This window comes from Elephas maximus, chromosome 5 (genome assembly GCF_024166365.1).
Source record: "Elephas maximus indicus isolate mEleMax1 chromosome 5, mEleMax1 primary haplotype, whole genome shotgun sequence".
NCBI lineage: Eukaryota > Metazoa > Chordata > Mammalia > Proboscidea > Elephantidae > Elephas > Elephas maximus.
This window is the reverse complement of record NC_064823.1, coordinates 31,244,683-31,258,240: the sequence shown is the minus strand read 5'-3', so window position 1 is coordinate 31,258,240 and position 13,558 is coordinate 31,244,683. Positions and strand designations below refer to the sequence as shown.

The 13,558-nt window shown below is 38.6% G+C and overlaps 1 protein-coding gene across 3 annotated transcripts in view; it reads left to right on the top strand.

Annotated features, from left to right (window-relative positions):
• Nucleotides 1–13,558, top strand: part of LOC126076837 (bifunctional heparan sulfate N-deacetylase/N-sulfotransferase 3) — a 226,761-nt gene that overhangs the window by 95,580 nt on the left and 117,623 nt on the right. For all 3 annotated transcript variants that reach the window (XM_049885458.1, XM_049885460.1, XM_049885461.1), the window contains exon 4: nucleotides 2,857–3,011. In XM_049885458.1, the coding sequence (XP_049741415.1) occupies nucleotides 2,857–3,011 (155 nt within the window). The remainder of the gene's footprint in view (nucleotides 1–2,856; nucleotides 3,012–13,558) is intronic.

The following is a 13,558-nucleotide window of genomic DNA, read 5'->3' as shown; positions in this document are numbered from 1 at the left end:
TTTTCAGTGCCTTCCAACCTGAGGGGCTCATGTTCCAGCACCATATATATTCCACTGCTATTTTTAAAGTTTTCACTGGGTAATTCTTTTCAGAAGTAGACCGCTGGGTCCTTCTTCCTAGTCTATCTTAGTCTGGAAGCTCAGCTGAAACCTATCCACCATGGGTGGCCCTGCTGGTATTTGCATCATGGTGGCATTACTTCCAGCATCATAGCAACACGAAAGTCCCCACTGCATGACAAACTGACAGATGCGTGGGGTGGATGTACGTGGAGATATTTATTTATGGGGAAACCAAATGGTATCACCCTCATGTCAAAGAAGCTATCCCTCTAAACATCACCAGTCATACCTACCAAATGCTTCTTTACCAGATCTTTCTTCTTTGCCTCCAACAGGTAGCAGGGCCCATGACCCCACCATGACTGGGATCTTTGGAGATTCTAAACCCCTGACTCTATCACCCCACTCCTTTTCATTTCTCTTTAGAAGACTTCCTGTGCTGTGAGATAACCACCCAGAAGCGCCTAGATGGCTCAATGTTGGCGACCCATTAGTCAGGCCAATGAGCTAATATAATGGTCAGTTCCTGAATCCCACACATAACACACAAGTGTGGCCTCTGCCTCCACTCCCATCCCTTTATACAGGTGTGATGGGGGAAAAAATGAAAACCTGAAGGAGACATACAAGAGAACAGGACTAAGAAATATAGGAAGACAGGGATATGATAGATTACCCTACATATTTCAGGACTGTATAGATGCTTCCTCCCCAAAAGAGTAAAATATCTATTGCTATTCATCTTTTTACTTATATGAATTCAGACATTAGGGGGATTATGTAACTTGCCCAGTTATACAACTCAAATCTGTTGAAACTCCCAAATAAACTAAAATTTTCTGGCTCCAAAGGCTATACTTATTCCATTAGACTTTGTTAACACGAATGTATAATGAGGAGATAATGAGGGGAATAAAACAGACTAGATTTGAGGATACCCAAGTTGTTCTTTGTTTGTTTTATGTATCAGTAGAGTACTTAAGCAGATGAAAGTGAAATTCAAGACTATCCTGGTTGAAAGATTATGTTATCCCACTTATTCTTTATCACTCAATCCTTATTCCTTCTGTTTAAATTAGAATGACCATTAAGCCTCATACTAAACTCTTATCTTTGGTAACTCTCTTTCACTGCCAGTAGGCCATAGGGCCCAATTCTTTTCCTGTAAATGGGCTTTGCCTTCCTTGTCATGGGAAATTGAATGAGAAAACTGTGGTAACAGGCACTGACCAGAGTTGCCTGGGCCAGGGCAGCAGTCCATCCACCATCTTTAGGCTTCAGGTTCCTATTAAAGCCAGTTGCATCAGAACTGCCATTGAAAATATGAGAGGAGACTTTTTTTCCACAGAGAGGGGAATCGTGTGCAGAATTCACTGCTGTAGAAGCTTATTAGATTCAATAAGCTCATCGGATAATGTGACAAGACAGTAGTAAGGACCTTATATTGCTCTCATTTCATGTTTTTGTAAAGAAGCTGTGCTTGGGGAGGTATAAAAGGACCTCTGTCCCCTTCAAATGAGTTAAATGAACAGTGGAATTTCCTGCACTCAACTAAATAGCAGGTAGGGGAGAATGGAGGAATTAAACAAGCCAGATATGAAAAGAAAACCCTGGTGGCATAGTCGTTAAATGCTATGGCTGCTAACCAAAGGGTCGCTCCTTGGAAACTCTATGGGGCAGTTCTACTCTGTCCTATAGGGCTGCTATGAGTTGGAATTGACTTGACGTCAATGGGTTTGGTTTTTGGTTTTAGATATGAAAAATGATAGGAAGAAAAATAGGGCTGGCTCCCAAGGAAATGGAAGTTTCCTGATGGATGGAGCAAGAGTCTGCTTCTAAGACTTGAAAGAAAGGAGAAGCATAAGGACCGTATCACTAAGGATTGTTTTACTATGAGTTTACCACTTCTCAGTTTCTTCTTTCCATCACTTTTATCCTTTCTCCTTTCTTTCCTTCAGTTTTCTCTAATTTTTCATAATAACAATTTCCACATTCTCTTTTGTCTCCTCCACATGCCTTAACCAGCCAGTTGCTGTTGAGTTGATTCCGACTCATGGAAACCTCCTGTATGTCAGAGTAAAACTGTGCTCTATAGGTTTTCAATTTTTTTGGAAGTAGGTTGTCAGTCCTTTCTTGTGAGGCTTGTCTAGGTAGACTCACACCACCAACCTTTCAGTTAGCAGATGAGCACGATGACCATATGTACCACCCGGGGACACCAAGCATGCCTTTGTTTCCTCCAAATACTGAGTAGCTTCTTCTCAGACCTCAAAAGGAACGTAAATAAAGAAGAGAAATACTTTGTTGTGACTGTATACACTACACTACATAACCCGTGTCAAAATGATCTCCTCTGATCCTCTGACACATATTTCCCTCATCATATGCTCTCAGTTAGATTTCCTATTAATCTCCCATTCTCTCCAAACTATATTTTTGTTTGAATGATCCAGAAAAGCATAATTTTCTGTTCATCTTATCAATGTACAAAGATGCTGAAATTTAGTTCTAATGTCCTTGGGAATGGTTGTGTATTTCCTTTTTTGCATTGATTTTATATCCATGTCTCATGTTTAACAACTTTTTAAAAGAGTTTTGACATTCTCTCTGGCTGTTCCCCAACTAACAGCTTTTTCTTTGCTACGTTTCATGTTCAAAGCCTGATATGTATTTATAATGCTGTATATGGTGTCTTCGAAATACACAGGAGTAGATAGATAGGTAGACAGACAGACGGATAATCAGTGGTTAGCTGGATAACCTTTTTCTTTTTTCTTCTTTTTTTACCTGAAGGAACTGAAGAGGAAGATGAAGGGGATGACTGTCTGTTGGGGTCTGTCGATGAGTTTTGGTGGTTTCCTCATATGTGGAGCCATATGCAGCCCCACCTCTTCCATAATGAGTCATCATTGGTGGAACAGATGATTCTCAACAAAAAATTTGCCTTAGTAAGTAACTCGCTTTGACTGCTGCATTTAATTAGGATAGTGACCAAGTTTTATGTTGAGAACTTCTTAAAGGTTTTATGCAATTAGCAATTTTTAAGCAGACTTTTCTGTGGAATTGTAAAGAGGATCTTGGCATTACAGCCTCTGAGTATGAGGCTTTGGGTTTGTATTGTGTGCATCTCACTATGCTTGATGCTCTGAGGGGTCCGATTTAAGAGGAACTTCACGAGTCACCCACAAGACTCAGTCACGTGACATGCTCAGAGCTCCTAAGACTTGGCTCCTGTCTTGAAGGAGCTTTCTGCTGCACTAGGGAGGTAGAAATATGCACATAAAACAATTATCCAGCGAAATGACATATTCTGTGGCCCAGTGCCAAAATGAACAGTACAGATGTAAAACCCACAGTTCAGAGAGGTAAGCATCATTGGCAGTGGCCGGAGAAATGTTCCTGTGGAAATAGGGTTTTAGGTACACACTGAAATGAGAATCAGATTTAGGTGTCAGAATGAACTGGAAAGAAATGAGGCAGGGGGAAAAGACCGATTGGGAAACCATAACATACCTTCAGCATGATTACTGAAGACTTAACCTAGGAGGATCATGGAAATGGGAAGAAAGCCACTTAAAAGACATTGCAAACATATATGTTATAGGGATGCAAAATTTGTTTTCCCAAAGGAAGGTACATTGTTTGATACTGAAGAGTTTATGATTCATAACAGAGAAATTTGCAATTAAAGTTCTAATAAGTACGGTGTGATGGGAAATATGCTTGTAATCAGTGAGGAAGAGATGTAGTAATTAACAAGCCAATAGAGCATGTGTTAGGTGGGAGAGGGTGTTTTATCTCTGTTTCCTGTGAATTATACTGATGGTCACAAAAACACATGGAGGGAATCCAGAAAGACAATTGTTTATTAGCATTCTTCCTTTCTAGGCAGGGAGTACCTTGGGGGCAGGAGCTATATTCTGTCCATCACCGTATCACGGTCACTAGCTCATGGAAGAGGGACAGTGGTGGTTCAGTGGTGGAATTCTCATCTTCCATGAAAGAGCCTCAGGTTCAATTCCTGACCAATGCACCACCTGTCTGTCAGCGGAGGCTTTCATGTTGGATGATGTTGAACAGGTTTCAGTGCAGCTTCCAGACTAAGGCAGACTAGGGAGAAAGGCCTGGTGATCTACTTCTGAAAATCAGCCAGTGAAAACCATATGGATCCCACTGTTCTCGTCCACAACTGACCATGCAGTTGGCACAGAACTGGGCAGAGTTTCTTTCTGTTGTGTGTGGGGTCACCATGAATTGGGGATGATTTGACAGCAGCTAGTAACAACAATAGCTCTTAGAAAGCTTTCTAGAAGTATTTACAGCATAAAATGATCAAAGGCGGCAGAAATTAATACTGAAGAAGGAACTGAAATGTAATATATCTTAATTTACTGGATTTTTTAATTATTTGTAAATCTCAAAACTGATTTTGTACTATTCATAGATTATCTATGTTATCAATAAGCCCAAAACAGTCAAGTCACTTTTCTAGGCAAATTCTGTGAATTGTTGACTTAATGTGCAACATAAATTGAAATACACGGCACTGATTAGCTTGGATATGATTTAGAGAAACCCTAAAATACAGCTACTCCCCTGATAGATGGAAAATATTGTACCACAGAATTGAAGTCCTCACTCATAACTGGTTGCCATTCCTCTAGAAATGACTTGAAGTATAATCTGCTCCATTTTGAGGTTTCCCCACACATATATGCCTTTCCCAACATAGCAGTTCTTCAACCCTGAAAACGTGCTATTTCTTCGCATACTTACTCTAACATATATTTGACTGTAAAATGGCATAGACAGCTCGTGCTTGTCGGTCAGTACAGGAGGTGTTAGATCTCTGTGATTAGCCACTCACCCATGTAACTCTCAGCTTTTTGGCTAATCAGAATTTTAGAGAGCACTGATGCCCACTAAGAGGAATGCTTCTCTGCATAAACCACTAGAGCTGAGACACTTGGGTGGCTGATCTGCATGGTACCTTACTAAAACTTACATAAGAAAGAGTTAAAATTTATAAGCTTATGTTTTTTTGTGGGGAAGATAGAAAACCACATACTTTATGGGTAGCATCAGGAACCCAGGCTTGTTTTTTAGCTTCAGTCAACTCCCCAAAACAGAGACACGTTTTCAAGTGCACCTGTGCAATGCGTTGATATTTTCATAAGAAAAGAAGAAGAATATGCCTGTCCATGCTGACAGTATGAAAATGTCTTGACAATACTTGCAAACGCCTGTTACGGAGGCAGCCATTTTTTTTCCAAAAAATAAATAGTAGATAGCATGTAATATTAAGTGAGCATTGCCACAATTTGTAATAAGAGCACTAAAATTCCTATCTTGGGGCAGCAAACATTAATTGTCATTTTTAGAAGTCTAAGCGGCTGATGTTAGCTGTGGCAATCAGCAAGAGAGGATGTGGAGAAAAAAATTATTTTGTGGTTTCTTCTTAAATCTGAAGAATTAACTCTTAAATCTGAGAGAAAGGATTTTATTTTTAAAAATGTAAATAAAGAAAGAAAATATCAGTAAAAGATTAAAAAAAAAAAAACTGGTAACCATAAAAAAATTAGCATATCAAGCCAGGTTTGATAAAAGACATGGCATTCACCATCATATCCCCCTAAAACTAAAACAGTAACTAGAATAATGGGTATTCAATAAATACTTGCATGAATGAATTAATGAACACCGATCTTTTGGAAACCCTGGTGGTGTAGTGGTTAAGATCTATGGCTGCTAACCAAAAGGTCAGCAGTTCAATTCCACTAGGCGCTCCTTGGAAACCATATGGGGCAGTTCTACTCTGTCTTATAGGGTCTCTATGAGTCGGAATTGGCTCAACGGCAACAGCATTTTTTTTTTTTTTGTAATCTTTTGTCTGGAGCCCTGGTGGCACAGTGGCTAAGAGCTCAGCTGCTAACCAGAAAGTTGGCAGTTCAAATCCACCAGTAGTAGCTCCTTGGAAACCCTATGGGGCAGTTCTACTCTGTCTTGCAGGGTCGCTTTGAGTTGGAATCGACTCAAGGGCCACGGGTTTTAGGGTTAATCCTTTGACTATATTTAAAACAACTGCAAATACTTGGAAGTACAAATAGTAAGTACAGACATAAACGAGTTATAGACATTTTTATAGACTCCCCAACTCCTAGTTATCTAGTGCTGCTATAACAAAAAATATTATAAGTGAGCAGCCCTAACAAACAGAAATATTACTTTCTCTCAGTTTAGGAGGCTAGAAGTCCAAATTCAGGGTGCCAGCTCTAGGGCAAGGCTTTCTCTGTCTTTTGGCTCTGGGGGGAAGGTCGTTCTCTCTTTTCAGCTTCTCTTCCTTGGCTCCTTGGTGATCTGCATGTGGCATGGCATCTATCTTCCCCCATCTCTGCTTGTTTGCTTAATCTGCTCTTATATATTTCAAAAGAGATTGATTTAAGACACACCCTACACTAATACTGCCTTATTAACATAACAAAGAAAACCCATTCCGAAATTGTATTATAACCACAGATATAATAATTGGGATTTACAACGTATATGTTGGGGAGACACAATTCAGTCCATAATGGCAACCAAAAAGCATCATGAATTGAAAGAATAATTCAATATCATAATCTAGTAATTCTTAACCTCCTAACTCAAGTGCCAAGCAAAGGACATTTCTTAGGAGTGTCATTCCTAACTACAGGTTAACACTCCAAATTATGGTCCTTGAGGCATTAGAGAACAGCCAAGAAGATATTTTCCCTGATATTTGACCAAATACAGAACCAATGGACTTTTTTGTCAGGAGAGGACAGCCAAAAAAAGACTGTACCCAGATCAGCACCACCCCCCCAAGCCATAACTATAACTAATAAATATAATTATAAGTATAAATACACATACACACACATATGTATAATCTCATTGCTGTCCAGTTGATTTCGACTCGTAGCAACTCTATAGGACAGAGTTGAACTGCCCCATAGAGTTTCCAAGGCTGTAATCTTTACTGATGCAGAGTGACACGTTTTTCTTCCTGGAGTGGCTGGTGGGTTCAAAGCGCCCACCTTTCAATTAGCTGCTGAGCACTTACTGCATCACCAGGACTCCCCAAGAGAATCTGAGACTATGATGTAAACCACTTTTTTTGGACTTTCTTTAGCAACCAAACCAAAAAAAAGCCAAACCCAGTGCCGTTGAGTCGATTCCAACTCATAGCAACCCTTTAGGACAGAGTAGAACTGCCCCATAGAGTTTCCAAGGAGCACCTGGCGGGTTCGAACTGCCGACCCTTTGGTTGGCAGCCGTAGCACTTAACCACTACGCCCAGGGTTTCCTCTTTAGCAACATATACAGCCAAACACCTGCTGTTTTCATTTAGTCTTAGCAAACACCTCTAGTCTTTTATCCTCTTGCACAAAGTAGACACTTCTGTCTCACAGGGAATTGGATGTCCATTTTAATTAGCTTTGAAAGCTCTCTCTAGTAGCTTATCATGGAAGGTCAAGCAAACCCTTTGAGCAAACTCGCATTTGATGATTACAGCCATCAAGAAATACAACATTAGAGGTTGATTAGAAAATATTTTTAGGTACCAGCCCTGGGCTAAATCAGACATTAAACTTAAATTTCACAGGGGATTTGTTTTTTAAGTACCAATTCCAAAGCAGTGATTCATTTTAACATTAATGATTGACCTACAACACAGTTTGAAATATCTATTGTACAGCTTTAAAAAAACAGCAAAGTACTGTTAGAAAACTAAAATAGCCTGCTGTCTGTAAACCTCAAAAAAGTCATTACTCATACCTACTCTCAACTTAAGAATTGCACCTAAACTTTGGCAAAAGACAGGAGTTTAATTTTTAATAATAAAATAATTAGTGGAGATTTTTATCAAAGAACACATTGCCAATGTCATACGATAGTTAACAGTGCTATTGGCAGCACTATTAAAGTTATTAATAGAGCAATGTTCCTGAAAACAAAAAACCTTACCAAGGATTGTACTTTTTAATTGCATTATCATCATTTTTTCAACTCTTTTCCAAGTTTGGCAGAATCCACTAATTCCAACTAGCAGGAATGCTTATTATCAATTATGCAACTTTGAGATTAATGAACACATAAACTTCTCTAATATGAAAATAAAGATTATAGTATCAAAATGTAATTTTAAATATATAGAAAGACTTGCTGGCTTAAGGCATTTACTAATTACCATGGATTGAATTATGTTGCCCCAAAAATATGTGTATTAACTTGGTTAGGCCATGATTCCCAGTGCTCTGTGGTTGTCCTCCATTTTGCGATTGTAATTTTATATTAAAGAGGATTAGGGTGGGATTGTAACACCCTTACCAGGTCACATCCCTGATCCAGTGTAAAGGGAGTTTCCCTGGGGTGTGACCTGCACCACCTTTTAGCTCTCAAGAGATGAAAGGAAAGGGAAGCTAGGAGAGAGGGGGGAACCTCATGCCAACAAGAAAGCAGTGCAAGGAGCAGAGCAAGTCCTTTGGACCTGAGGTTCCTGCACTGAGATGCTCCCAGACCAAAGGAAGACTGACGACGAGGAACTTCCTCCAGAGCTGACAGAGAGAGAAGGCCTCCTTGTGGAGGCCAGCGCCTTGAATTTGGACTTCAAGCTTACTAGACTGTGAGAAAATAAACTTCTCTTTGTTAAAGCCATCCACTGGTGGTATTTCTGTTATAGCAGCCCTAGATGACTAAGACAGTAATCTGATAATTAGTTTGTTTGCCAACTAAAGAATCATTTGTATTTCAGAGAATCACTTTTTAAAGAGGCACATTAGATTTTTATTTCATTGATGTTGAACACAAAGTATTGACCTAGTAGTCCTAATAAAAATAGAGAGTTTAAATCAGCCTGCAAAAAGTCAACTGGGAGGTGGCAGGCCACTGTTGGAGTAGTTTGAGAAAGACTCTGGCTATTATTCAAAGCAGGACACCCAGGATAAAGTCTATAATTCACTTCATAAGAAGAATGGCCAAAGGACCATGGAGAGGGTCAGAGATAGAAGAGAAAACTAAAAAATATATTATAAGGGATAATATTCAAAAATAAAGCAGAGAACACCGGAAAGATGTTTACCTGTGTTTTGTTGACTATGCAAAGGCATTTGACTGTGTGCATCCTAACAAATTATGAATAACATTGAGAAAAATGGAAATTCCAGGACACTTAATTATACTCCTACTGAACCTGTACATAGACCTAGAGGCCATCATTTTAATAGAACAAAGGGATACTAAAAACATGGTTTAAAATCATGAAAGGTGTGCATCAGGCTTATATCCTTTTTCCACATTTATTCAGTCTGTATGCTGAGCAAATAATCTGAGAAAGTGGACTATATGAAGAAGAACGTGGCATCAGTATTGATGAAAGACTCATTAACAACCTCTGATATGCAGATGACACAACCTTGCTTGCTGAAATTGCAGAGAACTTAAAGTACTTACTGATGATGGTCAAAGACTATAGCCTTCAGTATGGATTGCACCTTAACATAAAGGAAACAAAAATCCTCAAAACTGGATCAATAGACAGCATCATGATAAATGGAGAAAATATTGAAATTGTTAAGAATTTCATTTTACTTGGATCCATAGTCAATACCGATGGAAGCAGCAGTCAGGAAATCAGATGACGTATTGCATTGAGCAAATATGCTGCAAAAGACCTCTTTAAAGTGTTAAAAAGCAAAGATGTCACCTTAAGGACTAAGGCGTGCCTGACCCAAGCCATGGTATTTCAGTGGTTTCATATTCATGTGAAAGCTGGGCAATGAATAAGGAAGACTGAAGAAGAGTTGATGCCTCTGAATTATGGTGTTGAATATACCACAGACTGCCAGAAGAACTAACAAATGTGTCTTGGAAGAAGTACAGCCACAATGTTTCTTAGAAGCAAGGATGGTAAGACTTCATCCCATGTACTTTGGAAATGTTATCAGGAGGGACCAGTCCCTGGAGGACATGATTCTTGGTAAATTAGAGGGTCAGCGAAAAAGAGGAAGACCCTCAATGAGATGGATTGACTCAGTGGCTGCAGCAGTGGACTCAAACAGCAGTGTTTGTAGGGATGGCAGGACCAGGCATTGTTTTGTTCCATTGTACATAGGGTCACTATGAGTTGGAACTGACTTGATGGCAACTAACAACATTCAGCTGAGGAGCACTGGTACGGTCATGCCAGTTGTTACCATACTGAAACATGCCAATACTACTACCCTTTGCCACCACCATTTCAGCTACCTAAGACTCTTCCCCAGGGTGTCCTAAACCTCCCAACTACTCAACAAATAAGGGTGCCTGGCCCAGACAGACCTCTAGTACCCAGTGACAGCTTTCTGGATAGCAGCAGTTCTGACTAGTCAGTGCTGTGGTAGACGGGTTGGTAAATACTTAGAATATCACCCCTGATTATAATCAGTCAATCTTATGATTTAGAAGAGACTTAAATCAGCATATTTGGAAAGGAAGTCATAGAAGGAGAAGTATAGTTCTGTCTATCCAAGAAGTACAGTTCTACTAATCTAGATAGTATACACAGAATAGTGGTTGACACCTAGGAGGTGGTCATTTAATGTTTGATGAAAATGTAAATAAATATCTCTTCCAACTCTTAATATTCTATCATTACATATCTCTCTCAGTTCATACGTATTGCAACACTCCATAGTTTTTCATACATCCTCATCATCCCAGTTGGAACATTTGTAAAATTTCTAACTTCTCAATATCCTTCCCAATATCTGTTGTCCTCATCTGAACATTGTACTCCATTGATGTGGTTTGAATAGAATAGAATAAAATATTTCTTTTCCTTCATGTATACTTTACTTCTATTATTGTAGCCAAAATCCATCAGCTTAAAAAAAAAAAAAAAAAAAAAGCACACTTGAGTCTGCCAGACTTTTTGTCCATGAGCTATTATTAAGCTTTAAAGTATTTGTTAACCAAATTTTGGCATTGAGAGTCCAATCATCCCTTTAGCATTTCATCTGTTTGTTATATTCAGTGTTTCAGTATACAATATCCTTCCAAAGGAAGGATGGGTCATGATACAGCCTGTTGTCATCCCCATATTTTATAGGTATGACTTTTGCATCTTCATTAACTTATTGGTTAAGTTGAATATCATAATATCAAGGTTAGATACTTCTGGTAGAGCTAGAGTCTCCTTTCCAAGTTAACAAAGGTCCAGTAATCACCATTATTTGTGAATATTTGGCTAATCAGCTACAAATCTGTTTAACTCAGCTAATATCTGTAAAGATTAAGGATGCCAGGGGCCTTGCTGAAACTGCTAATCAAGATGTGTGTGGTATTTCTCTGATACCAATTTAGAACTTTTATTTATAAAGGAATTTACATAGTAAGGTTTTAAATATAGTAGTTCCTCATAGTCATTGCTTTTTTCTTTATAACTTCTCAATTATATGTTTAGTAACACCTTACTAAATTTCCTGAAGGTTGAAGTTAAGCTCATTGGTCCATAGTTTCCAAAAATCTACCCTTCCTTTTTTTAAAGTTGAGGTATCTTTTCAACTCATGCATCCTATTCTTATCTGTTTCTCTATGATTGCTAAAAGTAGTAATCTGATAAAATCTACAATTTTTTTGTGTATATGTTTGTGTTTAATTACCTGAAGATGTACTCTTCTGAGCCTGGAGAAGATTGAACTAATTTGGTTTATTATATTTCTCTTATTGTCTTTTAACTTGATTTTATGTCTGTTGTTGTGTGCGGCCAGGTGGATTTCGACTCATGGCAGCTCTGTATGACAGAGTAGGATGGCCCCATAGGGTTTCCTAGGCTTTAATCTTTATGGGAGCAGATAGCCATGTCTTTTCTCCTGCTGAGTTGCTGGTGGATTGGAACCATCAACATTTTGGTTAGCAGCGAGCTATCACCCATTGCACCAGTCTCCAGTTTTATGTTCAGTCGCTCTTAAGTATTTTGAAAATTGTTCTCCTTAATAGAGGAAGTAGACACAGAATAAATGTTGGGTATTTACGCTTTTTTACGCTGCCATCAGTTAAAATATGTTAAGCCTCCTCATCTCCCCCAAATTATGGATATGGTGTAATATGCCTTGTTCATCTTTTGTTGATCAGAGTGATTTTCAATTACCAGTTTCTGGAAAATAAGCTCATTCTGAGCTTTAGCTCCCTTTGCATTATTTTTAAACCTGTTTTGCTTATTGTTTGTTTTGTTAGTTTGTTTTTGTCCTCAGTATGTGCATTTCCTTACATCTCTTATATGTGTTTTAAACCCTGAGAAGCCCCATAAGTAGTCAGCTTATATAGGTAACAGCTAATATTATTGAGCTTTCTATAGGGCCATAGCTCTGCTAAGTGCTTTACTTACATGAAACAGCTTATTTAATTACCTTCACAATCTAACTGCTAACACCTCCATTTTAGAGATGACAAAACTGATGTTTGGAGGGGTTAAGTAATTGCCCAGAACCATGTAGCTGAATCATAGATCTGGTATTTAAATTCAGAGCTTTCTGACTTTTAACTACCATGCTAAACTGCTATTTTCTTCTGGTTTGGAATGATAATAATTCCTTCAAGAGAATTATAATTTTTGAATACCCCATCCTTCTTTAGCTGTATTCCCTTGATATACTTCTGGCATTGTGTCACAACTGTTTTCTCTTCAGAAAAATTTTAAACCTGCTTTCCTAAACTGAAAAATCTCATATCTAGTTATTTTCAAATTTTATGTATATTGAACTCCATGATGACCTTGTGATCCCCCCACCCCCTCCGAGTTCTATCACTTCTACATAAACCTTACAATCACAGAACATTATAACTCAGAGTATTGAGGATGGAGAGAGAGAGATGGAAGGTAAGTAAACAAATTGGATTACTATAGAAGTAATCAAGGAAGTGGAAATAAAAGCCAGGTTTAACTAAACCAGTGAAAGTGGGATTATAAAAAACAGAGATGTCAAAACTGAGATTTCTGAGATAGAATCTATTTCTGAGATAGAATCAATAGTGCTTTTTTATTGGATGAATGAGGAAGAAAAAGGAAATAAGAGGTCAAAAATCACATCTAGGCCTGAGCTTCTCACTTTTTGTTCTATCTGCATGCACTTATTAAATTTATGTAAGTAAGAACTTTTCCTTTTTATTCGCAAGTTCTGTATTTCCCCTACGGGAGTGTACCCCATCCCTACCAGTATCTGTAATGGTACAGAATTTCTCTCCCTTTAGATTAATCGGAAACCCTGGTGGCGTAGTGGTTAAGTGCTACGGCTGCTAACCAAAAGGTTGGGAGTTCGAATCTGCCAGGCGCTCCTTGGAAACTGTATGGGGCAGTTTTACTCTGTCCTATAGGGTCGCTATGAGTCGGAATCGACTCTACGGCAGTGGGTTTGGCAGTGGGGTTAGATTAATCATTAAACTTTTGAAGTGGTTTGGATTTCCCCTGAACTCAGAACCCTTTTCTTTGTAGATC